Genomic DNA, 27,223 nt, shown 5'->3' on the forward strand with positions numbered 1-27,223 from the left:
AGCCGTGCCCTCATAATGCCCAACGGGCTGTTTTTTTGAATGAAGATCCCTAATCTTTTATCTGGCTCTGTCTTTAGACTACATTTTTACAGCTGGGATTATCTCTTCTCGGGATAGCTGGGTCAGTAGTTCATTTCTTGAGTCAGTGGCCAAACAGAAAAATAAGGGAGAGGAGGTGGGAGACGGGAACTGTTTGGATCGATCCTACAGGAAGAATACAGTTTATTTGTGGCAAAATGTAAAACAAGCCAAAAACATGTCAGCTGAGCAAAGTGTTTTTAAAAGGTTACTGCTAATCCTTTTCCAAATTGTAGCTCCAGTGCAAGAGTAAATCGTTCTTCAAAACACATGTACAACACTGAATTTAAGGCTGGTCAAAGCGAACGTTAGCTTTTCAGATTTAATATTTTTATCTGAAAGCAGCAGGCTAGAAGAGTTTGAATCAGGTTTGTTGGACTCCATTTCAAACTGGCCTTTTTAAGCAAGAAAACCCTCCGTTTGAGCAAAGTCCACAGACTAACTCGTGCACATCCAGGGCCCAGATGGACGTGGTTTTGGTAGCAGGGTGGAAATATTACAGTTAAAGCAAACCATCTGTTCCCCTCTTAGAAGCAGGGTTGCAAAAACTGCTCGAAATAAGGCATCCGTCACTGTCTGCCAGTGGCTTAGCAGAGGCAGTGGATGGTGATGAGAGCCAGCCGTGGAGAAGCCCCGCAGAATTTGCTGGCATTTCTTCCACCTGTGAATATGGCCGTTGACGCCAGGGTCAGGGAATAACAGCACCGTGTTTAGGAAAAGATCACGGAGGGGAGGAAATTCTTCTGTTAATTGCCATTAAGGTTTTAAAAAACTTGTATCACCTTGATCCAGGAAACCGAGTGGTGTTCAGTAGTCTCAGCCTGTGCCCTGGAGGGATGTCTCTAAGAGCAGGAGCCAGAAATAATTAAATTTATGGATGACTTTTTTTTTTCCTTTTGGTTATGCTACAAGCACTGTAAAAGTTTTATAAGCTTCATAAACCTGACTGGCACATACATTTCTTCAAATCTGAAGGCTCGCTATATATTACAGTGCTGTGCGGTGATCAATAGTATGATAACAGCAGTTATGAAAGGCTGAAGACCCAAAAGTTGCACTAATGAGAAAGCACATTTTGCATCTTAAATGTGAATTACGTTCCTGCAGCCTGACTGCTGCTGAAGGGGAACTTTTTTCCATTCAGTTGGTCTTACATCATGTCAGGCACTAAAATTGGAGACCGAGGCAAAGACCTTAAGCAAAGGACTGCCAAAAGCTGCTTTTCAAGGTGCTTTGAGTGCTGTGGGATTCAGTCTACTGAGCGGATTGGGGTCAGGCCATGTTCAGTCCCCAGTTCAAGTATTTGGCAAACCTTTCAGAAACTGCCTCCAAGAAATCCCCTGCCCTCACTTGCTTGGTCGGAGGTGGAGGTTCGAATCTTCATTTAACAGAGCTGCCCAGGTGGCTGCCACAAGCTGCCAAATAGTTTGTGCAAATAGCGAAAATCCCTTTTAATAGCACTTGCAGCTATTCTGTCTGGAGGTGTGTGAAGTGGTGTTGGCTGGATTTCAGGAAATTTCTGGAGCGCTTTGTGCTTGGAACAGGGTTGAACGCGGAACAGAAAGGAGTAACCCAGTCCATGGAAGAGGCACACTGGCAAATTTAATAGACAGGCTGTTGATACTGGCCTCTGCTGAGATGTTTGCAACTTCAATGCAAGATTCTTAGCAGAACAATATCATTTAAAAATTATAATACTATGAAAATGTTTTAGTAATTGTCCAGATAAGAATCAACTTTGTTGTAAGCAAAGGATTTTGTAAAACACATACAGATTTGGAAAAATGTTAGCTAGCAGAGTGTTTCAATCTTATCTTATTCTATACCAGGAAGGACAGTTTCGCAGACATCTTGTGTGTGGTGTTTTGATTTGTTTGTTTTAATTGAAATGCAACACTTTGCTTCTTTCTTTCTTTTTCTTGCTGAAAAATATTAAACTGAATGGTAGAAATAACTCACTAGCTGCTCATTTCACTGAAGTCTCTGGCTGAAAAAGATGCTGAAAAGTGAGCTTGCTTCTATTCATGGACAATATCAATTTTCCTGGAGTGTATGTAATTTTCCTTTTGAATGTAAAATTTAGAGGAAGCTTAGGCTTTCTTTCTCATATTGCTGTTTTATGGGCAGCAAACAGTTATCACGGTAGGTATTCACTCTTGTGGTCTTGCATGTACTGTGCAGTCCTCTGATGGTAAAGGAAAGGAGTTAGCAATGCTAGTAGCAAAGTAGTGCCATCCACTAATGTTTTCACATTTCTACATCTTGGGCAAAGTTTTAAAACCCAAATATAAGTCAGTGTTTTTTGGTGAAAGTTCTTCATGGGCAAGCAGTGGTTCCAAATGGGCGAAGTGGCCATGATAACTCTTCCTGTCTCCCTGCTGCTAAATCTGCGCCAGATTTGGGATGGACTTCCAGGTGCCATTGGAAATGTTTCAGTTTTGTCCCTTACCATTTTCCCCATTGTGAAAGAGCATCGTTCTCACCAGGGTTGGCAAACTGTTTCCCTTGAAGCCATTGACTTCAGTTAACCTTCCAACCAATCCTTGGTTGTATGATGTTGTAGATTCTAAGGCAATCAGTTGTGCTGTTGCTAAAAGGGTGGGTGCAGAGTAACTGACTTTCTGTTTAGCTCTCCTCTCAGGCATTTCTAAGCAGTGCTGTTGATATGGCTATCATATGAGCATGGGGATGTGCATACCAACTGGCTGGATGTAGAGCTAAGAATTAAACAGTTTTCTAAACATGCTAGGAAAGAAAGTAAAAACACCAAAGTTTGCTTGGCTCCTTCATGGAGCTGCTAAGAAAACACTCTGTCCCTGAAGCTGAGATTTAAATGAGTTTGCTATCTTCCTAGCCCCATTTGGCTTATGTGATATACAGATGGGTGTAGATGTAAAATAGGCTGATAGAGTGCACGCATACATGCACAATAGATACACATGAACATAAACATTTACAGTGTGTGCTAAACTTCTGATTGATTTAGGCTTCAAAGAGAGACCGGGGATATGGATTTTTTGCTCCTTTCTGCAGTAGTATTTCTCTATTTGTTTGGAAGCAAATAGCCACTGTAAAAGCAGACTCCACTGGAATAATTAAAAGCAATTAGGTCAGTATGTTTATAAGTGGTCTAACAAAGTGTCTACTGGAAAATAATCAGTGAAATCATGGTAGTCCTGCAGGGGAAAGTGTACAGAGAGCGAATACCCAGGAGAGCAGCACTCAGTGAGATGTGCAGTCCTCCAGCGCTTAACAAATCAGCTGACAAAGAGAGCTTTGAAAAGAAAATCAATTTAAGTGAAAAGGATGCATTTATCAGTTTGATTAAACAATGCAAATTGAGGGAAAACCAAGGTTTACATGCAGCTGTTTAACACTTGCAGTCCTTGTAAGGAACACGGTACGTGCTGGAGTCTGTACAGTAGTGCTCTGGTGGTTCTGAGGCGCTGGCCTCATGTTCCGGCATGTCAGTCCTTCAGGATGTGTGGGGTTTTTTGGTAAGGAGTCTGTGAATGATATCTAAGAAGAGAAAAGTTGATTCCTGCTGGGCTGAAATGCTCAGTATTATGATTGTTGTGGCTGTTGTGCCATGAGCAAACCCAAAGGGTTGAGGGGTTGAAGGACCCTGGGCATTGCGGCAGTAGGAAAATAAGTGGCTGCAAGATTAAGCTTGCAGAACCTATGGAAAAGCTCCTGTGTATATTTCTGTCCGTCTTCTGTACCTCATTAGTTTTAAAAAGTTCTGCTTGGGTTTTTTCTGTAGTTTTTTTTTTTTAAACTGATTCTCATGAGTTTTGTGAGCTGGAGAGTTTGTCGCTGTAGCAAGAAAATGATGCTTCTTTTTGTTTTATGAGAAGTAAATGTTAAATAAATTGAATTTTAATGTTTCCTATGGTCCCAAAGGAAAATAAGACCATTAGCTAATGACCATAATGATGAACACATTTTATTTAAATTTGGAATAATATCTGATATGCCATGCTATTAATGGTGATTCTGTTTAAAAAAAAAAAAATCTCTATAAAGGAATAAGCGTGATTTATGCAAACAATATGAAGTTGAAAGCAATATTAAGAATCTGTTTTGACTTGAATTCATTTATATGCAAGTTTGGATGCTGAATGTAGCTAGAAATGCTTCCTGCTTTGTGAAAACAGAATGGCAAATTACCCTGCAGTTATCCATTCCATTGGAATATCCTTCCCTTAAGTTTACCAGAGCAATAGAGAGAGATTAGTAATTATCAGAATGATCTCTGAGGAATTAAAATTCATAGCTGGGCACATCAGAGCTTTATTGTTGGTATTTTTCTTTATTATTATTTTTGGAGGGATTACAAAATCTACATTGTAAATTTAAGGTACGTAATACGTATACGGTTTCATATGTCATCACAGAGTGTACCTCCTGCATTTCATTTTTATTGAGTCGTTTTCAGTTGATTCAATATATGTGCAAGGTTTTGAAAAATAAAAAAAAGATGGCAAAAAGGCACCTGTATGGGGTCAGTTACCAAAACTACTCCAAGGAATGACGTTCATGCGAGTTCTCTTCCCAAGCTGCCAGTAAATCCTATTTATGTGTCTCCATGGAGGACAAAGCCTTGAGCCATGCCTGTAAGGTTATTCTGGCTCCGTTCCCTGAAGGAGGAGAGCTGTGGATCCGGGCTGGGTGCTCTACCTGCTCATCTCATCTGCTCACATCAAGCAAGGAATGTAAAAAATGCTCTGCTGCTAAAACCTCATTTAAATGTTGGCTGCAGTGCCTGGGGCTTTGCGTGGCCTTCAGTGCTGCTGGAGGCATCACCTGCGCTGTTGAGGGAGCGAGAACAAGGAGCCTGGGTCATGGGGGCCTGGTGGGGTCCTGGCGAACAGCTGCAATTGCACATGGAAGGAAATCGCAGGCCTGCCGAGGCTCTGGAGAGCAGATGGAGCATGTTTCCCAGAGTTTAAAGGATATTATCTTGAAATACAATCAACTTAAATAAAAATTGGCCTACAAGCCTTTTATTGTTTCTAACCTCGGCTGTCTTGCCGGTATTTGTTTATAACCACGATTTATGAGGGAATGAGGTGATGCGTATATCACCAAATTGGTGGTGCTTCATCTTGGTGCCTCTGAGCCCATCCAGATTCTGGTGATAAATCAAAAAAAAAAAAAACACTTGCTTTTCCTTTTTAGCACTGGTGAAATTGGATGCAGTGTGGGACAGGGGTGGGCAGGACAAGCGTGATGTCCATGAGGCATATTTACGAAGCTTTATGACTGTGTAACATCTGGGAAGTAAACTCGGCATTTAGAAGCTACCTTTTAAGTGCCTCTTTAGTACCCATGTAAAGGATTACTGAGTGCTTTGTGGGGGTTGAATATGTTGCTGCAGCCACTGCTGTCCTCTGTAATGTCACCAAAACGTCCTCAAATGTCACTGCTCCTACAGAAGCCAGTGATGTGCAGCAGGGCTCCTCTGTGCCATGTCAGGTTGGCACCCCGTGAGCAGAAGCGCTGCCTTTCGGTACATGTTTGCATGCAAAGGCAGCTCAGGACGTTGGGCTGTAAGGACTTTTTAAAACCAAGTTAAAATATTGTCCTACAGATTAGAATGGAAAAACACACAGCTAGATCTCTAATGTCTTCTTGTTGCTGTGCACATTGAATAATTATTGTTTTATGAAGATAGTGCGGGGTAAATATTTATAAACAAACGAGGCAAACAGTGAGAGGGCATTGAATAAATAACTATAAGTGTATCGAAGCTCTGCTTCAGAACACACTACAATTACATTCCTTGCTGTAATCAATATTTTTTCTTTTCACAGGGAGTTGTGCAGTTGTCAGTGTTCAGTTCCAAAGGGATGGCATTGCATGTGTTCTGGCAAAATTTTGGGTTAATATCCAAGTGGCATTCTTGTTCTGTGCCTAAAAACAAATTATCTCTAAATATAAATCTTTTTTTGGTGTAGTAATTACCACTTCTTCACCAACTATAAAACCAATTAAGCCTCAAGTAATGAGCAGTTTTCTATATTATAGTTATTCTGCTTTATCTTAATAACACTTATTAAATAGCTTTCTTCCTTCTTCAGAAAAGAATATCTAAATTTATTTCACTTTTTACAGCTACTGGTCAGAAGAACTTAGTCCGTTTATCTCTTAAGGCAATTTTACTTTCTTTTTCTCAGGTGCATCTGGTTCTGTTTATGTTATTACCCCTTTTAATTTGGTTTCTCCAACCACCTCTTGAGCAGAACCCCCTCACCTGCAGCCCCACCATGGGGATTTCATCCGAAACAAGGGCACCTGACGCTGCGCACAAAAGGCATTCTGCTCGCCGGGCAGATGTGTGCTAGGTGTGAATTGCATTCTCTGCCTTTTTATCTATCACATTTACAGAGATGGCTTTTCAGGTTGGTCGCTTGGCAGCCTTTTTTCCTCAAGTCTTCTTCTAATAATTTTTAAAACGTGGTATTTTGGAACATCTGAAGCAGCAGCTAGTGAACTTGCAAGGAGCCTTGCATTGTGTGGGTCAGCGGGGAGCTGCTCGCAATGGAAATGGCCCAAAGGGAGCAGGCAGCACTGCCAAGTCTGCTAGTTTTATTGTTAATCCCACATGATTTGGTGTTTTTCTTAAAGCCACAGATGCTGGAGTTCTGTAATGAGCAGAAAATCAGCTCCCATGTTGAAATGTTGCAGTGAGAGAGGAATGCAAAAATCTCTGTTTCCTTCACTTGAAAAAAACGCAGTTCCTGTGAAAAGACCCCAAGAACTCTCTGGTCATTTTGTAGTAAAATATGGGATTTTTGAGACTCAAATGCGTGGTGGAACTTGAGATGCTGGAGAAGGGAGAGATACATTCTCCAAGAGCATCCTTCCTCTGTGGAAGAGAGAAGTGGAGGGGGTGCAGATCACAGTGCTTTCTATTGAACCCTGTTGCCACAATTGTAGTCGGTGCTAAATCAAGGTGAAAGAAATTGTGGTAAATCCTATGGTTATACAGTTTTCCTCGTTAAAATGCTCGACAGTTTAGAACTGAATCTGTAGAAGCGTTATTAAATAAACTGACTGTGGCATATTTGCTTTTTGGACCTTGTTTAGCAAAGCACTTAAGTAAATGCATAGAGTGAAGCCCATGAATAATATTATATCTGTGCAATGAATGGAGCACCCAAGTGAGTGCTCAGTGTCTGAAGCATGAGGAGCCCTTCAGCTGGAACTGTTCACACAGTTTGGGTCAAGCATTTGCTAAAAAGACATTGGGTTATTCAGCCATTTAAAGCAAAGCGTGCGCTTAAGCACTTCACTGAGTCAGAGCCTATAAAAAGAAATGTTCATGGAAACATGTGAATGCTGGTAATGGCACCTAGCTAACTGGGATGGCTGGCTAACTGGTGTTGGGTCAGAACCATTGCTGCTGGCTGCCCTGGTGAGGAAAGCTGGCATCCCGTAGGGTAATAAATCCTCCACTTCGTTTGCAAGTTGTCACGCCACGAGCGTTGTGCTACATGATGTACGTGCTATAAAATGCAAGGCTTCTCTGAACTGCTTAATCGAGGTATAAACTGGAGCTGTGAGGTAAACTCCAGAGGCAGAGTGTGAGTAAAGGAGATCGATAAGATCTGTGTCAGTAACTACTAAATTAATAAACTTCTGTTGCTGATTTACTAGCTCCTTTGAATAAGTGCTTACATCCAGAATTTCCTTCAGAATGAAAAATTTTTTTCTTGCTAGGTGGTGTGAAGTATGTGGGTGTTATTTAGAATAAAAGCATCCTTGAAGCAATGTGCTTTTTTAGCAAGCTAATAGCAGTGGGTCTGAGTCAAGCACTGAAAGGTAGTTGGCGTTTGGGCACCTGTATGAGTCCCTTGTATTAGTCCTGCTCTTGGTATTGATGCGTTTGGGTTCTTTGTGTTATTTTGCCTGGAAGTAGATTGTTGGTATTTGTCAATAAACTCAGGTACATGGGAGTACAGCCAGGATCAGAAGTAATGAGGCCAACCAGAGCAAATCTGAGGGGACAGAAAAATGGTGGTAATTTTAATGTCCTTGTTTTGGCTCCTGCACCTTTCTTCTTTCGTATTTTCAGACTTTCCACTGAAGTCAAGGAGTCTGCAAACTTTCTGGTTATGAAAGCTGGACGTAGTTCACTCTCATGAGGCCAAGACTGCATGCTCTCAAGTCCACCAGCTACATCTTTAATAAATGCATTAAATTACCTAAGACATGCTTGATAATTAGAAGGATTGTATTTAATTACCTGTTTTGGTCCATGGGGCCGAACACTGTTTCTGCAATTACCTTTTCATACTCAGGATACTCTTAACTTGTTCCTGTAGATTTGGACTTGCAAGAATTTCCAGTCATGGATTTTCCTCTGAACAAAACAATACCTGAAAGAATTTCCTCTCAGAAAGCACTTTGTTGTAACATAATAGCTACTGCAGGGCTACAAACCAGTGTAGCAGTGCAGTGGGGCAGTGCTGTTGAGCGTAGTAGGAATTGATCTTGACACAATAACAAGCTTAATTGGCATCCAGATTTGTGTAGGTGAGGCCATTAAGGACTGACTTAAAGAAGAGGGGAAAAAAAAGAATGTTTGTGAACATTTATGTTTCTTAGAGAGTGACAGTGTGGGAGAAAACTGATCTGTGTTCTTTGAGCAGCTTATGGATGGGAGAGCTGAAGGCTGGCACCAGAAGCTTGATGGAAGCTGGAGAAGATCTGAAAGCAGTAGAACACAGATTAGGATTCCATGGAAGCATATGAGCATGTTGCTTTAGAGGTGTGCATCTCCATAACAAGGAAATGCTATCTCCCAAGACCTCTTTTGAAGGCAAAGTGCAGGCTGGGCTGGAAGCTTATGACCTGGCCTTAGTAGATTGAAACTTGGAGAGCAATTAAATGCCGAAACAACCTTTAAAAAACAAAACCTCAAATAGTGATTTCTGAAGTCATGATTTCTACAGCACTGAATAGTTTTTTGAAAGGTGTGAAGACTGTTTTTAAGGCTCTGTGGAGAGGTAACTTTATAAAGTAATGACTCTTGCTCATCATGTCAGTATGTGCTATCCAGCTGTTTCTTCTGGCATGAAAATCAGTTACTTGCTGAACGTACTGGAAAACTAAACAAAACCTGAGATTCCATCCCCTGGAACACAGCAAGTTTCAACAGCCTTTTGGAAATGTTGTTCAGATTTTCCTTGATAGAGTAAACTCTTCACAGACCTGAGTAACTCGAAGATAGAGGTAGCTCTCGAGTACAGGAGCTCCTTTTTGCTGGAAATTAGAAATAACAGAAGCTGGTTTCCATTCTGTACATTAATATTCCTGTCAAGGAAATTGAAATGCTGTTTGCGGAATACCTAGATTGTAACTGAATTAGGATTTAAGGCTTGGGGTAGAGTTAAAATGTGTATAAACTATACAGCCTAGAAAAAGACCGGCTCTGTTGGAGGTGGAGCGTGTGGTTCTGCTTAGCAGGTGAACTGAAGATGATGGATATGACAGGAGCTATATTTAAATGAGCCGTTGAAAGCAGTGTAAGAATAGAGGAAAATGATATGCACAAATCACAGTGAATTCTGTCCTCCGCAGATCTAATTCTTCTGCCACAAGCACAAATTGTTGCAACAGCACATGAGGAACTAACTTCTGTGACCGAGAGAGTAGAAACCACGGTCTGGGGCTGGCAAAGGCACATGCCTTGTGGTGCATGAAAGGAGGAGGAACAAATAAATGTCTTCTGGACTAAACTGAGCAGAAGAAAAGTTTTATTTTCCAGGACTTCAGAAGGATTTTTCCTTGTGTCGAAGGAAACTTAAAGATCACAATTTCCCCTACTTTAGGTCAATGCATTTGTAGAATTTCTGAGCAGGAATTTGTCAGAAAAGGTCAAAGTTGTGGTTAATAATGCTGTGAATGGGTCTTTATCCTAGCCAAGTTTCCTGCTGCTTCTTAAGTATTTTTATGTGCATTTTAGAAATTTGGATACTTTTGGTTTAAAGGAAGGATTGGGTCTGTGCAGAGCGAATGGCAAATTGTTTAGTAGGACACTATCCGGACTGCAGTGGTGTGGCATGAGGATTGCATGCTTCCATTCTCTGGTACAGAGCAATTATTAAGGTTATTAAGTCATAGTTCAGAGCATGTTCCGATCAGAGCAGCACCCCACAAAGTCTGTGGTGTTTTGTATTGTGAAAGTCAGTGCCAGCACTGTTGCTTTGGCCAGAGGCTGCCTTCCACGTTTCATCCCACTGGGCACTGCACTGAGGCAGCGCTGTGTTCTGTGATGGTAGTTTGTGCTCTGACCTTCCGTCCTGCAAAGAAAACCTTACAAGTAATTTCACTCCAGTTTTACTCTTGATGTTACTGAGATTACTCGAATATTTCAAGTCCCGTTCCTGAGCAGAGTCATTTAGGTGAGGTGTTTAATAAATTGCACGTTGTTATTCAGGGAGCTTTCACTGTCATTGCACTCTAGGCTTACAATAGCAAAATCCTTGTCTTTATTTCATGTAGAAGTGGGAATGCATTGTTCTTTTGTACTTGCAGACACCAGTAGCCTCAGTCGTACTGCACTGAAGTGATTCTCCTCTTTGCTTTGTTTCCTGTTGCCCCTTTTTTTTCTCCTGTACCTTATGGATCTTCTGTCTGTCCTTGTTATGTGACGCTTTCCCAAGGACTGATCAGCTTGATCTCCACGCTCATCCTTTCAGTGATCGCCTTTTACAGCCTGCCAGCTTTAATCCCTAAAGAAGCTTCCTACACGTTGAACAAAATTGGTAGAAGTGATATATTTCCTCAGCACTTGAGGAGTTGCTGTCGGTGCGGGCGGCGTGCTGCATGTTAGCGCTGTATCAGAAAGAGCGGCATTTCTTCTAAGTAGTGCTTTGTTATAAAGTTCATTTTACTGAAAATATTTTGCATGCTTAACTACCTGCTGGTGAATTTTTCTATGCCAAGTAATGTGTCAGGAGCTAGCGGAGCATAGTAAGTTAATTACTTGTGTGCACACTGTGAAGGAAAAGCAAACAGCAAGGCACTAGTGATACGAAGAATGAGGCTTCATTTCAGTCGCCAGAGATTGTGTTGTTAATGAATCCGCTCAATCAGCAGGGAATTGGTAATGTAGATAAGACCAGGTATGGCTGTGTACTGATAGGAAGATTAGTCTCTCAACCAAAACATTGCTTTTAGTGAGGGTTTGCTAATATTAAATAGTTTTTTCAAAAGCACCAGTGAGATAGAATAACAGCCTGAATAATTACGGCTGTCTTGAAAAGACATGATGATGATGATCTCCTAATGTGCTCTGCAAACACCATATAAATCCAATATCTTACAGATTTCACAGCTAAGTGATGCACTCCAAATTCCATTTTATGGTATATGTCACCATGGGCTGTCCAAGTGCTGCTGTGAGTAAACAGTGCAGGGTTGGGCTGAATGGTGCAGGGAGCGCTGCTTAGGGGCTGGGAGCATCCTGTGGCAGAGAGAAGTGGGTGATGGGACAGGTGGGGAAGAGCCATCCTGGTGACAAAGCCTTTGGGTGACCTTCCCTAAAGGGATGCTGTCTGGTCGTGCGGTGCTGGAGGAAAGCACTCTTATCCCAGCTGTTTAACATAACATATGGGAAATGGCGGGTATGGAACGAAAACAAGAAGAAATGGTAATAAACTGTTCTGTGCCTTAGCAGGCCCTGCTGCTGTAAGTAGAGTACCTCAAGATGGATGTTAGGGCTGCTTATTGTCTTCATATTTATTCTCACTCCTGATGCTCTTAAATTAATGGTAGAAACATAGACTGAATGTTAATGGTGGCTGAGGGCAGGGTTCATGATGTGTTGTTAAGTAAAAGCTGGCTATCTCCCAGAATCTCTCCCGAGAGCTGTTTTGCTGGTGCATATTAGTGAAAGGGACAGCTGGATTGGGAAGTCTCTTATAAAAGGGATGCCATTAATGACTTGGTTGGTCAAAAGTTGATTTTCACCCAGGAAGAAAAAAAAAGAAAGGTGTTTGTCAAAGCATAATGAATGATTTCAGGGGCCGCAGTGCTGCCTGTGATACAATTAAACAGCGCAGTCCTCCTGCAGCTGCTGTCCTTGGGTCAGGCAAGGACCTACAGGGGATACTGGAAAGCCAAAGGTGACTTGTCTTTCAGCAGTGGATAATTTTACCTTCCTGTCTTTATTAGGACTTTTTTGTGCGTGAATTTTTAACTAGAGCCACAGCAACAAGTGGAAATCATTTCAGTAGCAGGTTTCTATTGAAATCAACAGTACTTCCACTCCACCAGTGCCTCTGGATAGGCTTTATTGATACCAGCCCTCCCTTCCTTTATACTCTCTATATTGTTCCGTACTCTCTGTGGGTGTTTTATTAACCAGCATCCTGCAAAAGTTCAATAAAAATATACAGTTCTTTTCCTCGCTTTTCTCCTTCTGTATTTTTTTTCACACTGGCTCTCAGAGACAGAGCTCTGGGGAAGGCTCCTTTGGTTGGTTAGCAGGAACAGATGGGAATCAAGAGAAGGTACTTTCTGTTCCCGTACCCACCTAAATTGGAGGTAATTAAGTTACAGTGAGGCATCATTTACGTTAGCAGTTTCTTTGGTGAGATCAAGGCTATTAAGGATACTGTTGAGAAGTAGTAGGATTTCAAGTGTGTGATGAGAAGTAATTGGAACTTCATCTTTCCCAAGTGCAATGCAGGCAGCCTGGTGCTGGGGTCTGCAGCAGGGCAGTTGAGTCTCAAACAGTTACTTTTTTTTGCTTATTTTATTTTGATCTCTGATGAGACAGGTGAACTTCTCCCTTTTTAAGGGATAGGGATGGAGTGGAGCGTATTGCTTCTGGTGGTAGGAAGGAGACAGAGAAGCAAGATGGGAATTTGAGATTTCCTGACTTAAATGTCACAGCTTATTACTGTCACAGTCATTCAGCATCCATCTCCTGAGCTGCTGTGCTTGGCAGCGCAGGAGCATTGATGTTTGAGCGGGGCCTAAGTCAGGCTTTCAAACAAGCCATGATCCCTGGCGAGGGTGCTCCTTGTGCCTCGCTGCTGCAGCCCAAGGTCTGCCTGCAAGGGGGGATGCACAGCACTGCTGGGGCAAGCCGCAAGCTGGGGCCCTTCACCTGCTGGCAGGGATGCTGCAATTAGCTCCACGCCAAATTTGGGTCCTCTTCCTCTTTCCACAGATTCTTCTTGAAGCTCCCCATCACACAGCTCTAGGGTGGGGAAGGTTCCTGCCCAGTGTCTTTCTCTTATTTCCTCTGTTTTCTCAGAGCTTTTCCTGTGCTGTGCTTTCTTCTTGGAGTAGCCCAAATGGGACCATGACTTACATCAACATTAGATGTGCTGTGTTTATTCTTGATCCATTTAATACCATGAAACACCAGGCTTATTTCACCTTTTATCTTTTGCTATTTGGATGATCTGGCAGCGTTTCCTTCTTGTCCCATAGGAAGTCTGATCGCCATTGGGATGTAGGGTATATGCTGCTGGGTTTTACAGCTAAGAAGGAGAAGAAGCAAGATTGTTACACAGTGGGTTCAGGCAGCCCAGGAGGAATGTATGCTTTGAAGCCTGAGGTGCTGCACATTGGGCTGCTGCCCCTCACCTTACATTGATCAGCTGCAAGGTTTTGAGCCAGGACCTGCATGTTGCATGGAGGAGTGGGGCCCTTCCTTCCTTCCTGCCATTCTGGGGCACTGCAGCAATACAAGCATTTCTGCTGTCAGTGATCATCACACAGCTGTTGCTCTGTAAAGGGAAAGGAGCACAGAGAGAGGTGTGACTTGTCCAAGGCACCCACTGCAGAAACATGGCCTCCTCCCAGCGGCACCAACTGCTGTCATCGAGCAGCTGCACTGATTCGGAATGCATCTTCATTCATGGATTTCCATTAGGATTTATACTTTTTTAGATCTTATTTACGAAAAAATCTATTTTTATGTCAGTCCCTAGCCCTTCTTGGAGTTTTACTCAACTAGTATGGGAACAGGGGAAAGTTAATTTACAGTGTCTTCAGATAAATTAATCTTCTGTTTTCTCCTTATAATGTTAGTTATCACCTGGTTTATTACATGTCTCAGGGGTGAGCAGCTTTAAAAAGTCCGCAGTACAGTTATGAAATGAATGGTGTGAGATGTCAGATGCATTTATTAAAAATGAAAATTAGGAAAAGCAGAGGATGTAGATATGTATTGTCTCAGTCACTTGCCACCAGCAGGCACCTCCTATACCAGAGCTTATCCTCCCGCTCTGGGACTTTCGCATATTAATTTCATTGATATTGTGATGCTCTGTGTTCACTATAACGTAAACATTTTTGAAACGTAACTTATGGAACTCAGCAGCTCGTTAGCAGTGTCTGTCAAGGGTTTGTTATCCAACACAAATTAAAAAACCCCAAAACTATTTTGCCAGCACAGCTGAACTTCATTTCTCTTTCACTTTTTGTGTGGAGGGAAATTATTCACATCACAAATGCAAACTTTAATGTCTCTGGAAGAATCTTGCTTTAGTCATTACGATTTCTCCAGTTTATTGGGAGCTTCCTGCAACATTTGTCATAAGATCCTGGGGTTTCTTGCTCTTGGGCCTTCATCATATGCTGTGCCGCTGGCAGGCTGAGAGGGATGGGGGGAGCTTCATGCAACATTCATAGCAACCTCACTTTGCTGGGGAACAAAATTAGGATCCAGAAAGTATGCATATGTATGTGTGGAGGTGTATGTGAAAAGCCCAATGTAACTGTGTGATACAGGTGTTCACATACATGCTGAGGAATGCAGAGGTTTTGAAAACGTGCACTAAAACTGTTTGCCAAAGATAATTAAGGGTTAGAACGTTTAATTAAAGAATCCAGCAATAACTGGAGCATCTGTGGGCATTTAGAAGAATGCCTACCTCTCTCTTTGGGTTTTAGAGCTGCAGACATTATAGGGCAGTTTTAGAAGCATGGTTTAAAGCCTTTCTTTTTCTTTGCATCTGCCACATTTTGGCAGTCAGGCAGTATCACTGATACAATCCGTTCTGAAGATGAGCTTTGCTTTTAAAGCCCATGGCTGGACATTTCTGTAGGTGTGGTGGCACTGGTGCAGAAAGCAGAAGTGGGGCTGGAGCTTCTGATGTTGCTGCTAGCAATTCCTCAAAGGTTATCTAAATCCAAACCCTTTTTGTTCTGTCTTCCTGCATTTGTGTATGTTCCAACAACTGCCGGTTAAGATATCCCTTATCAGAAATTGTTCTTGGAGAAAATTTTTCAGCTTGTTTCAGTTCTCCAAAATCCTGTCCTTGGCTGCTTGCAGCTCTGCCTGCCTCGTGCACTCCATCCTGTGCTGTGTTTGCAGGCTGGGTGATGCTTACACCTGTCTGGGCCTCAGCGAGCTCCTCAGGACCTTGCTCTCTGAATTCAGGCTCATTTTTCAAGCAGTAATTGGAATTTTCTGCAAGCATGAGTGTCTAGTGTTAAACAGAGTGATGACAGAGAGTAATAAAATGAAAAACCCTTTTCCCTCAGGGTAGGAAATCCTGAAATCTTTGTTCAAAACAGCACTGTGAACTCTAACTGCGTGCTCTTTTGCCATCTCTTTGAGTTTGGTACGCCATCATTTTACAGCAACTTTTCCATCTAATAGAATGATTCAGCAACTTGATTGCTTTCTCTGCAATGTGAAAGCCCCTGGAAGATGCCCCTGATTTTTATACCTTTACCCCTGCAGCCTAATGGTAAGTTGCTGAGCAAGAGCCCGGCCAGTCATTCAAATAATTATTTCCTTCCTCATATCTGTGTGCTGCCTATTGGCTTTATCCTACAGGATTCTCCTTATTTTTTCTCCCTCGGGGGAAGCTGGAGGTCACAGCATGAGGGGAGGCTGCTCTGGCTTTTCTGTGCCTGCTCACATGGTGGGAGGACCTGCCTTGGTCCCCTCCAGTTATTTCGAAATGGCAAAAATAACGAGGAGGTCTTGGTTTATGGCATCAAGTAACACTTTAAATCTTTAGATGTTTACATCCTTAATGTTGCTGAGTTGGTTGTGCAGGTCATTGCCATTCAAGGAGTTACCAAGCCACTACTTAGTGCATCTTCTGCCCTATTTTGGGCGAGCTTACAAAAATCCTGCGTCCTTCTGAGCCAGGCAAAAGAGAGCACTGCTACTTCACGTGTAATCCAGGTATGCTGCCCATGGCAGAGCTCCTGTCTCCATATGAGGGTGACTTCTGTTGGCATTGGAAATAGCAATGTGTGAGGGAGCAGCATGAGCCACCCGCAGGTGGGGCAGTGAGGACAAAACAGGACCAGAAGCGAGGATGGATGTAAGCCTTTCCACCGTGCCATTTTCCTTATGGCTCACTGCTTATCTGCCTTGCAGGTAACTGCTGATGAATGATCTCGTGCATTAACACGATGGGGTAGGATGCCCCCATGAAGTTAAAAAGCTGATTTGTCTTAATCACAGTAGTGTGAGGGATTTGGGTTGCTTTGCAACTCAAACGTAAGGAGCTTAAAGGTATCAAATACATTTGTCTGATAAAATTTTGTTTTTTAAGGAAGATCAATTAAAAAAAATCAAAATAAAAAAAGACAAGACCGGCTCTTTTCATGCTAGACATGAAGTTTAAAGTCGCATTTTTGTGACAGTGTTAAAAATAAGTAAAATTAAGAAAAAGAAGTGTTCATTTTTCTGCCTTTTTCTAAGCTTGGAAATGAATGATCCAAATCAGATTACTCATAAATAGCTAATGTCTGTCAAACTACATCTGGATGTTGATATTTGTTACACATCAGTATCCATATAGCTCATCCATTAACTGGAAGCGATTTAAAATCAAGAAAATGCCACTGGTTACGATAAGAGATCGTTTAAACAAAAGATTTGTGGAGGAAAAAAAATATATAAGTTTTTATAAAAGCTTTAATTATATTTTATACATAAAACATTACTTTAATGGGCTTTCTTTAATGAAGACTGCTCACTGTTTAGGTTGTACAGCAACAGGAAGGAAAAAAGGAATCTTGGATTCTATTTAAAGAGCAGGCTGTGAATTAAAAAGCTATTAAAGAATTCTGCAGTCATTTAGGGAAAGATTTTGCATGAGAAAAGATTGGTGAATCCAGGGAGCGTCGTGTTGCTTTGGACCAGGCTGGGCGACGCCATCTGCATGTTGTGAGCAGTAGGCCCAGCTCTGGGGGGGCACTGCTGTGTCCACCTCTGTTTGCACGTCGTCCCCACGTGGCAGTGGGAGCACACGTTGTGTGTTAACGCTGATGAGGTCTCTTCTCTTGCTCGGGTTTTGAAAACGGAGTTATTTGTCAACTCTCCAAAGGTCGATTCGAACTCATTCCAAATTTTATTTGATTAAAGCCATCGTGCTCACAGTTGGAAAAATGAAATGCAAACAGCCATAAGTTACTGTGTCTCGGACGGGTAAATGTCAGGCACAGAACGAAAGGGCTTTTTTGCTAGGTTTAAGTGAAACAGAGTCTTTATTTAGTGTCATGTTTTAATTTATTTATTTAAAAGCATTTATTTAAAGTTCTAAAAAACAAAGAATTCAATAAAGCAAGACAGGTGCAACTGCAAATGATTAATGATATAATTCTTGGTACTTTATAAAGTGTCTAACACTGAGGAGATTTATACAGTGCAGAATGGCAATTGTGCTTTGATGGGAGGAATAGGTAATCAATACCTGCAAGCTTAGAAAAAGTGTTCTATTTCCTCCTCTAATGATATAGGGTTTTTTGCAAGGCAAGGATGTCTGGAGCATGAGACACTTGGAAGAAGAATTAATTTGAAATCCGTAGTGGAAGATCAGTTTCAATTAAAACTGCACTTGAATGTCCATGAAAAAAGCAGGCTGTTAGGCTTAAGCCTGATGGCTACTAGCAAGTAAATGAATCGCACTGCACTCTTCCTGATTACGTTTTGTTGCGCTTATTTTCTCTGGGTAGGAGGAGGTGGAGTTCATTTACTTCTGTCTCAAACTCAAAACTAAAAATGTCCTTCTTTCTTGCCTCCCCAGCCCTGTTTCATCCCTCTAATTGTTGGAGTTGAGCTGCTGAGGTTGTGGCCTCTATTTCTGCCTGCAATCGCTGCCATAACAGTGTGGGTCATACTGCATGTAATGCTTTGCATATCAAAAAGTTCTGAAAGAAATTAATGAAAAATGCGGCCGTTTATACATCCTGTGCTGATTTTGACTAGCAGGTCTTGAACCTCTAAATCAGAGCTTAGCCTTGTGGCTGTAATTTGGGATGTCAGGACTTGGAGTCACAGCTGCAGTGCTTGGTTGGGGTTGAATTGAATTCAACCCCATGAATTGCTGAGTTTCATTGCATTCGATTTTCCTTTAATAATGCAGCACCAGTATGGAAACATTTTAAGCATGGAAACGAATGCTATCACATGAGGATAGCAGATAGCACTGCTTTTGGGGTAAATTACAGATTTAGAATCAAGTGAAGATTCTGTATTTATAGAAAGAGATGTGTTGCTGTATTAAACTAATTCCAACAAGTTAAATTGGAAAAAGAAGACAGTGTGTTCTGTTTTTTTTGGGGGGAGAGGGGTTTAAGTGATACAAAGATTGCAAAAAGAAGAGCATGTGTTTGTTGAGGTTTTTTTAAGTGATACAAAGACATAAAAGCTTTCACATAAAAGAAGTCAGTGCTGGGAAAAATTACATTTCAGTAAGAGTCAGTGCAGGTACCTAAGTCACTTGAGGTTTTAACTCACCATGGTGCTTTGTTTGCTTATTTACCCTTATGGCTTATTTTATTCATTTTGCTAAGACAGTTTCCACTGCAAATTGGCTGAGAGCTGGCTACACTTCAGAGAGAAAAAAACCTTTGTGACAAGATGCATGTAGGTAACCCTACAATCCCTGTTAAAATAGGTTGGCTTATTCAAAATTGCAATCTCCCCATTGACTGAAGGGTCACCAAAATGCTTACAGGAATGTGAGTGCTCAGCTTCCTTTGAAAGCACAGCTGAAACCACTGCGATAGCCTCTGCGAGCAGAGTGCTTTTGAAAAGTTCACCCTATGTTTATAACAAAGCCAAAAATGAGAGCTGGCAGGTTTGATGATTTTGGGCACTACTGAACATTTTAAAGCAAATTCCTAAATTTCATGGAATAAATGCATGGTTGTATGGAAAGTAAATCTGAATTGCCAGTTAATTCACTGCGAAACAATTGCTGAGAGCATTCTGATTCAGGAAAAAAAAAAAAAAGAGTACAAATGGAACACATTTAGTTTTCCCCACGTAGGGCTTTTAATAATTTTGTTCTCCTTAGTTGCGGTACATTGGGAAATTAACTGAAAGTGGCTTTTGCTGACAATACAAGTTGAACAATGAGATAAATGAAACTGAGCTTTTTTTAACCTGGGCAAATAATGTGAGTGATTTTTAAAGGGTGTTGCAATTTTGCTTAATTGTAGTTGAAAATAAAACACTTTCATGTCGTTTTGGTTCCCATTCAGCATTTGCACGTGATGGTACTGCACAACATCTGATTACTGATTGAGTGTCCTGCAGGGGCCCGAGGGAAAGTGGGAAAAGTCATCACACAGTCAGACACTCATTGGAACCCTGCGCCAATGGAGCTGGCCTTTACAACCACTGGGGTTGGATGGCACTAATTGAGATTGCGTGTTTCTCAGATGCTGGGGTAATAAATGGTGCATCGTTTGCTGCTGCGTGCCTGTTGAGCAGACATGGTGACTGGGTGGTTCAGGAGGTGCACAGCTGGTGTGGCATCGGAGGGGCTGGCGGAGCAGGGGTCAGCGCTGCCCTGTAACTTGGCTGTTGTGGATGAGGGAATCCTCTTTCCTCCCATCATCAATTTCCCTGTCTTTGCATGAGAATAACAGAGCCCTGCTACAAAGCTCTTCAGGAACTGTAAGTGAGGAGCGCTTTGCAGGAACTGTGTGCTGTTATTTCAGGAGCTTAAACTGCTGTTTGCACTCCCAGAAACATAATCTCTTAGTCTCTGTTAATACAATTTAAGAGTTGGAGCAGGAGGTCGTAAGAAAAATGTGAAATCGCTGGAGATCCTCCTCTGTGTGCAGAGGTTCCTGGTGTTGTATTGCATCTGGAGCTGGTGTGTGCTGGGAACGGCAAGGTCTTTGTCTGAAACCTTTTCCTTCCACTTGCTATTTTTATTGACCGTTCTTGCTGGAGAGCTATAGAATGGGCTGAGCGAGTGCAGGTGGTGGCAGGCAGCTTCTGCAGGCTGAGCAGTGCGTTGTGCCGCTGCCTCTCGCAGCACTGTGCCACTCTGTGATGCATCACTGCCTTCCTTCCCATGGCAGAGGGGCCAGGGCAATCCCACTGCAAAGTTTAGCTGAACAATTTGGGGTTAGGGATGGGGGTTAGGGACCAAGATTAACACACCAAGAAGTAATCTGGGGCAGGTGAAAGCTCCAGAACAGAAGAAGAAACTCTGCACCACCTGTCCTTTGTGAGTTGGGTGTACAGATGTGACAACAGCTGCTTCAGAAACCACTTAGAAACACTTCAGTGCACGATGCTGAGTGCATCAGGACCCGCCATACACCTGGTGTGCTGGGGACAGAGGCTGCTCTGACATTGCTCCTCAGAGCTGAAGCTCATCCCTTGTTGCCCTCTGTGGCAGCCAGCGATGGGCTCGCTCGTACAGATGCACAGATTGCTTTCCAGAACCTAAACTCCTCCTGGCTAATAAATAGAAAATTTGTGTAAGAGGAACACCAAGAAGTTACAGCATTTTCCTGGCAGGTCACTGTTGTCTTCACTTCCTCCAGCAAGAGATGTCTTTTTTTCCTTTGCTGTTTTCTTCCAATTTACTAATATCCTATTTGCTTTAATTCTTCATTTTCATTTTTGCTGGCTTTAAAACCTTCTGAAGAAATGAGGTCATTAATAAAGATCATATTATCTAATTAGAGCATTGTGGAAGAGCAAGTTAATGCCTGGCTGGTACATTGTGTATCTCTTCTAAGAAGGTAAATGCATACTCGTATATCATGGCTGAAGCTTTAGGAAACTTCCTGTAAACCCATGCTAATTCGTAACATACGCATGAGGGAATTACAGACAGTTTTATAGAATAGTAATTAAAAAAAAAAAGAGGTATTGTTTGTTACTGCCAGAGGCAAAGTTTGAGTACTGCATGAAGCTAATGGTTTTTGATCTCTTCATAAGTTTACAAGTCTTAACCTCTTTCAGATGCACGAGGTGTAGCAGCAGTGATGTTACCTGGGGAGCCTAATGATTCATCCTCTTACTTAAGCATAATCCAGAATTAAGGAGCCACTGGAATGTTAATTTAATTTGTATTTGTTAACAGGTACCTATGGTCCCGAGCACTGGGTTACTTCCAGCGAGAAGTGCGGGGGGTCCCACCAGTCTCCCATAGACATCGTGGACCATCAGGCTCATGTTGGAGATGAGTATCAGGAACTGCAGCTCGATGGTTTTGACAATGAATCTTCTAACAAGACTTGGATGAAAAACACGGGAAAAACGGGTATGTTCTCTTCTGTTTGTCTCCATAGCCTGCCTGCAGTCAATTAGAAATTCAAGCCATGTTCCATCCTCCTCCTCTTTCATTGTTCTGTTGTTTGGGGTTTGCTTTTTTTTAAGAAAATATAATTTTCCAGAAGCTGCCTCCCATCCCTGCCTTTGCATTCTTTGCAAAGCGATTTCTGCAGATTGATTTTAAGGTTCATTTTTTAAGGCTTTTTTTTTTTTTTTTTTTTTTTTTCAGTTCCCCGTACAAAATAATTCTCTTGGTAGTGAGTTGTTCCTCAGAATAAAAGGCTGTATGAGAGCTTCAAGGTGTAACCTTGAGTTATCAGCTTTGGGAGGCTGAAACATCTAATCCAAAGGAGCGCTGAGATGCAAGGCTCAGACTTTGTAGGAAAGGGGAAGTTTTAGAAATCGGGAGGTTTTGGAGAAGAAAGAGCAATAAGCGCTCAAAGTAGTGGGAGCTTATGAATGTGTTTCTGATATGATTATAGCACTGTGTTCTTCACTGAACTGAATCCTCTTCTGCTCTGTCTGTTCTGGCTTCCAGAGAAAAGAACAGTGAGAATACTGCTTATTTTTACCAAAACAGTTCACCGAAAGGTCGAGGTTGATTTATATGCAAAGCTGCATGCATTTGATTACTCTTTAATTCTAAAAATGTAAAAATCAGAAATTATAAGGCCATCCTCTTCATTTGACAAGGTCAAATATTTTTAGGGAATTGGATTAAACCGCTAATTAATTCAATTTTATTTATTCAAAGTATATTTTTATCTTTATTAACATTCGACATGTGTGCCTGAAGTGCTTTAGGTAACAGGTTCCTCGTCAGAGGTTTGCGAGCAAACCCGGGTATGGACCTGCTGCGCTTTGCATTCAGCTGTGCCCACAGCCTGACCCACTGCCCCCACGGGTCTTTGGGTGTCAGCCACCAGGTGCTTTGGACCCAGTTCCAGGGACTTACTGGGAGACATTGCCCCTCAGCTGAGGAGGACACGGGCCGGGATCCTGCTTTCTTTCACCGCTAAGCAAATCTGGTTAATGTAAACCACTGTTTTTTTAATGCATTACTGACGGTTTTTTTCCAGCTTTGCTAAGAAATGCTCCTGTTTGCTCTCAAATCCTGACTTTGTTGCCCTTCGTAGCAAAATGAGGTTCAGGGGAGGCTGAATGCTGTGGAATTTGGCGCTTAATTAATCTATTTGTGTTATGTACCCTGCTCTCTTTTGGTCGCAAAGAGCAAGTGTAGTTATCGGCAGTAAACGTAATTAGAAATACCAAGAAAAAACGATGGTGCTTTTCTTCCAAGAGAAATGCTAATGCTACATGGTAAGTATAATAGGAACATATTGCTGCACATATAATAGGAAACCATGCAGAACCAAAACGGCACGGTGAATGTTCCAGTCTTCATGCAGTTGGCAATGAAAGCTGTATCTTCGGTCTCCTCTGCTGGGTGATTTTAGCACCGCTACTATATTTGATTTCCTCACCCATTGGGGTGTGGATTTTTGCTGACAAGTTATTGCTTCTCAGGGCAACAGTAACAATCGCTGTTCTTGGGTAACTTAGAGATTTTGCAGGTTAGGCAAAGACTCTTTTTGCCCTGCTATCATCTCTGAGTCTTCTGCTGAACTCTTAACTCCTCCCTTGATTTATCACATTCCATTCCCTTGGTTTACTGACCTTTGGAAGAAACTTGTCAGGGATTACTTTTTAAGGTAGTAAGTGGTACAGCAGCAAACCAGGTAGGATGTGTTGGCCTATGGGCAGAATGTAGCAGCAAGTTGTGCCGGTTGTGATGTGTGTTGACAGCAGTCTTGGAGTAGATGACCACAGAAGACCTTCCTGTTGCTGACTGACAGTAAGCTGCATTTGAATTTATGCAATGGTGATGGATGTAGAGGGCATTTCACTGCAATTAATGACTGGTTAAAGGAGACCGGGGTCTGAGGAAAAACCAAAGGCCCTTAACTTTGATTCTCATTAACTGGCAGGAAATGCATTGTGTGGGTTATTGCTATTCAGCTGCTAATTTTTTGTTTATTAGAATTGACCGATTAGTTACTTTTGTGCTTTTAAATATTAAAAGGTAAAAAGAAATTTTGATTTGTTGTGCTCTTTTTTCCTTTCTCTTCATATCATCTAAAGGGCAAGCAATGTACAGGACACAGAACTTCATTCAGAAAATGAACCTATATTCATTATGCCAAATGCCTCAGCCAGAAATGCTTTGCAGTGGATTACACTGACTAATGTGGGTTTGATTTCATCACCATAGAAGCTGGTTCCCAAGTGGTAAAGATTACTTGGAGAGTAGAAGCACCTTTCATGGTTGTTGTTGCCTGTGCCACCTTTAATTAAGTGTTAGCTGGTGTCAGCTGGGCCTGAGGCTGATGGAGCTTCTGGGCACTACTCTGTGGGAGTGGAGCATCTGTGGGAACAGTTCCCACAGCAGCAGTGCATGCACTGCGGTTTTACCCCTTCTTGGATCACTCAGAGCTTCTAATGACTCTGATAAACTCACAGACATTGGTGCCAGAGGTGTGTTTGGGTACTCTTTGTACCTTGTGTGCGTCTCAGGCTGGGTCAGAGCTGCTCTGATAAGACAAGAGAAGAGCTGCTTTATATCCAGGCTTGGGTTTGCTCTCGAGAAGGTGGAGGATGCACAGCTCCAGCCCTGGTCCTGCACATTGCATGAACGATGGTGATCCTGGTGGTTGTGCACCACCTGCTTTGTTTTTGAAATCTCAATCATACATTAATTTTAAGCCTAGTAGTTATGGAGGGTGAATTCCTTCCTGTGCCCTCTGCATGACTTACTAGATAAAAGCAGTGGATCCCAAAGCCCAGTTTGGCTGCTCCAATCCCTAATACCAGAAATCACATGGAGGGAAGGGAAACCTCCAAGTTAATGGCAATAAGGAGGTGCTGCTGAGATAGGATGGTGCTGAGAACACGCGTTGTAGAGCTCAGCAGTGTAAGGAATTCTGTAAAATGAACAATTAGATGAACATTTCAGATTGTACATCCTCCTAATTATCCTTTTAATTATTCATCTGAAACAAGTAAAATGACCCCTGACAGAGCCATAAATGATTTAGGAACTATCAAATATTTATTAGATGCAACTGAATCCCCACAGAGATTTTTAACAGATGCACGCATATCTGCTTTCCTGTATTCTTTAAGTCCTCCAATTTTGTCTGTGGAATTTCGAACCAGTGAGATGTTTGGTACCTGAAATACTGCTGAGCTCATTGAGGATTTTGTGAAGGAAGAGGAGAGCAAGCAGTGGTGCTTTTTGTCACTTGTGTTTCGGGGTTGGTGTAAGGATGCAGCAGTATCTGGGCGATACAGACTGTATCCTGCAGCCTCCAGATTTCCCACGCAAATGCTTTAATATGAAGGAAGTAGAACTCATGGAAGAGCCCAGTGGTGTCACTGGTGCAATGAATAAAGGCCTGAACATCACATGTACATCAACATTTAGGTGGTTTTAATATAAACAATTTGATGCTTAGACATTTCTTGGTTGCACAGTTGCACCTGAGCTGGAGCTGCTGTAGCCCGCAGTCTGTACTTGCAGGGAGCAGCCCTGCCATGGCAGACAGCCCTGCCTGCAGCATGAAGTGATTCACCAGCAGAGGAGCAGCTCCTGTTTCACAACCAGCCTCTAGATTTTTTCCAGCAGTGAATAAAACCCTCTCCGTTACATAATAAAAGCGGATTTATATTAATGTTCCTGTTGTGATGATACAGCTGGATTGAGAACAGAGAGAAATCCTTGTATCCTTGTGGGTTGAGCTCTTCTCATTTAAAAAAAAAAAAAAAAAAAAAAAAAAAAAAAAAAAGAACAACGAGCAGCACAACTTCAATCACAGGATTCTGGACAGAGCAAGCGGTGGTCTGCAGTGGCTTTTACAAGAACAAAATGCTAATTTTAGTTCTGTTTTTGAGTGCCAGTTTTGCAGAAAATGAGGGGAAAGGATTTGGTAAGGAGTCATTATTAGGAGTTATGCGTGTTAAAGGTGGGAGGTGCTGGAAGGGTGGGTGATTGTGTAGTGAGAGCAGCGGACAGGGATGTCAGAAAGCTGGGTTCAGTTCCTGGTGGGACGGTAGTTCTCCCTGTATCATGTACCATTTTCCACCGTATGACTTTGCTCTCTGTTTGGACCTACAGCTTTTATTGTTGCATAAAATATAAAGGCTTTTCAGAAGGGAAAAGAAATTACAAAGAAGATCCTTTTGACCCTTACTGAATTGTGTAACAGTAATATCAGTTACTGTAAAAAAAGAACCGAAACAGTTCTGATGGGGGGCTTGTCATGAGTGGGTTTCAAAAAAGTTATTGTCACTCTCCCTGTTTTACAGAAGGGAAGAGCAAGGGGGTCGAGGAAGGTACCTGCCATGTCCAGCGGTAGGGGGGGGACAGGACACAGGCCCTTTTTCCCCTGGTAACTTAGAGGAAATGTAAAAACAGAGGATCTTCTAACTGGTTATCTGCACACCTTCAGTGAATCACGAGGCCAAGCAATGTGGTCAGCCATTAGTCCCTGCAACGACATTAAATGGTTCTTGATGAAGTTTGTCGTTTCAGTTTTAATCAAAGCCCAATGGTAAAACCTGCTTGCAGAATTTGGACTTGGTGGTTTTCTGTAGCCTATATAATCACTTCTATAATTAGCCAGCATTAAATGTAGCTTTTTTTTTTTTTTTTAACCAGTCCATGTGAAGAGGATAATGATGACCTCATGTTTTACTTGCATTAGAAGAAATATTCTAATATAATGAGCAAAACCTGTAAATGCTTCAAAAAACTGTGCTAAGAAGGTCTTTCTCCTTGTTCTGTGTGTGCAGTTGCTATCCTGCTGAAGGACGATTACTTTGTCAGCGGCGCCGGGTTGCCAGGCAGATTCAAGGCAGAGAAGGTTGAGTTCCACTGGGGTCAGAGCAATGGATCAGCAGGCTCTGAGCACAGCATCAATGGCAAGAGGTTCCCTGTTGAGGTGAGTGGAAAGACATGTGCTTCTGTTCTCCAAAAAAAAATAAAATCAGAATGTATTGCTGTAGTTTGAGACGGCTGTGAAATAGGGCAATGTTTCCTTCAGTGAACATATCACTTTCAAGGCCCTTCTGGCCCTCGCAGCACTCTATCTATCATCTCTTATGTGCTTTTGCAATGTCAGCTCTGAGCTCTGCTTTGCTCGCATTGCTAGCTCTCACGTCCCGTGGGCTGTTTCAAACTGCCACTTTTCTGGTTTCTCCCATAAGCCCCTCTGTGTATGGGAGGATCTCCTTGCAAATATCTGCAAAGTGACTTCATTGTCCTCCAAATCCTTTCTTTCCCAGGATGCTTACAAACAAGCAGCTAGCAGTGGTTTGGGAGCCATTGTGCCACGGCTTCTGCCTTTCATCAGCACTGCTTCTTGCATACGTGTGGCCCTCTACTTGCATTCAAGGTTTTGCATGGTGAAATAAAGCAGACTTTATCTGGAATTACTCCTTCTTGTTGGTAATCGGATGAGTGCTTTCGAAGCAACATGTGTCCCACTGTGGCATGTGGACCTGAGCAGTCTGTAGGGTGCTCTGCTTGTCTAAAAGGCTCATGTGGACAGACGTGGTTTTCCT

At 42.2% G+C, this 27,223-nt stretch overlaps 1 protein-coding gene across 1 annotated transcript in view; it reads left to right on the forward strand.

Moving 5' to 3' along the window:
- Positions 1-27,223, forward strand: part of PTPRG (protein tyrosine phosphatase receptor type G) — a gene marked incomplete at both ends in the record, with an annotated part of 373,823 nt that overhangs the window by 180,666 nt on the left and 165,934 nt on the right. Inside the window, 2 exons of the mRNA XM_079540404.1 lie at positions 21,411-21,590; positions 26,453-26,601. Of these exons, the coding sequence (XP_079396530.1) occupies positions 21,411-21,590; positions 26,453-26,601 (329 nt within the window). The remainder of the gene's footprint in view (positions 1-21,410; positions 21,591-26,452; positions 26,602-27,223) is intronic.

Source organism: Tetrao urogallus, assembly GCF_951394365.1.
Source record: "Tetrao urogallus genome assembly, chromosome: 10".
Lineage (NCBI taxonomy): Eukaryota > Metazoa > Chordata > Aves > Galliformes > Phasianidae > Tetrao > Tetrao urogallus.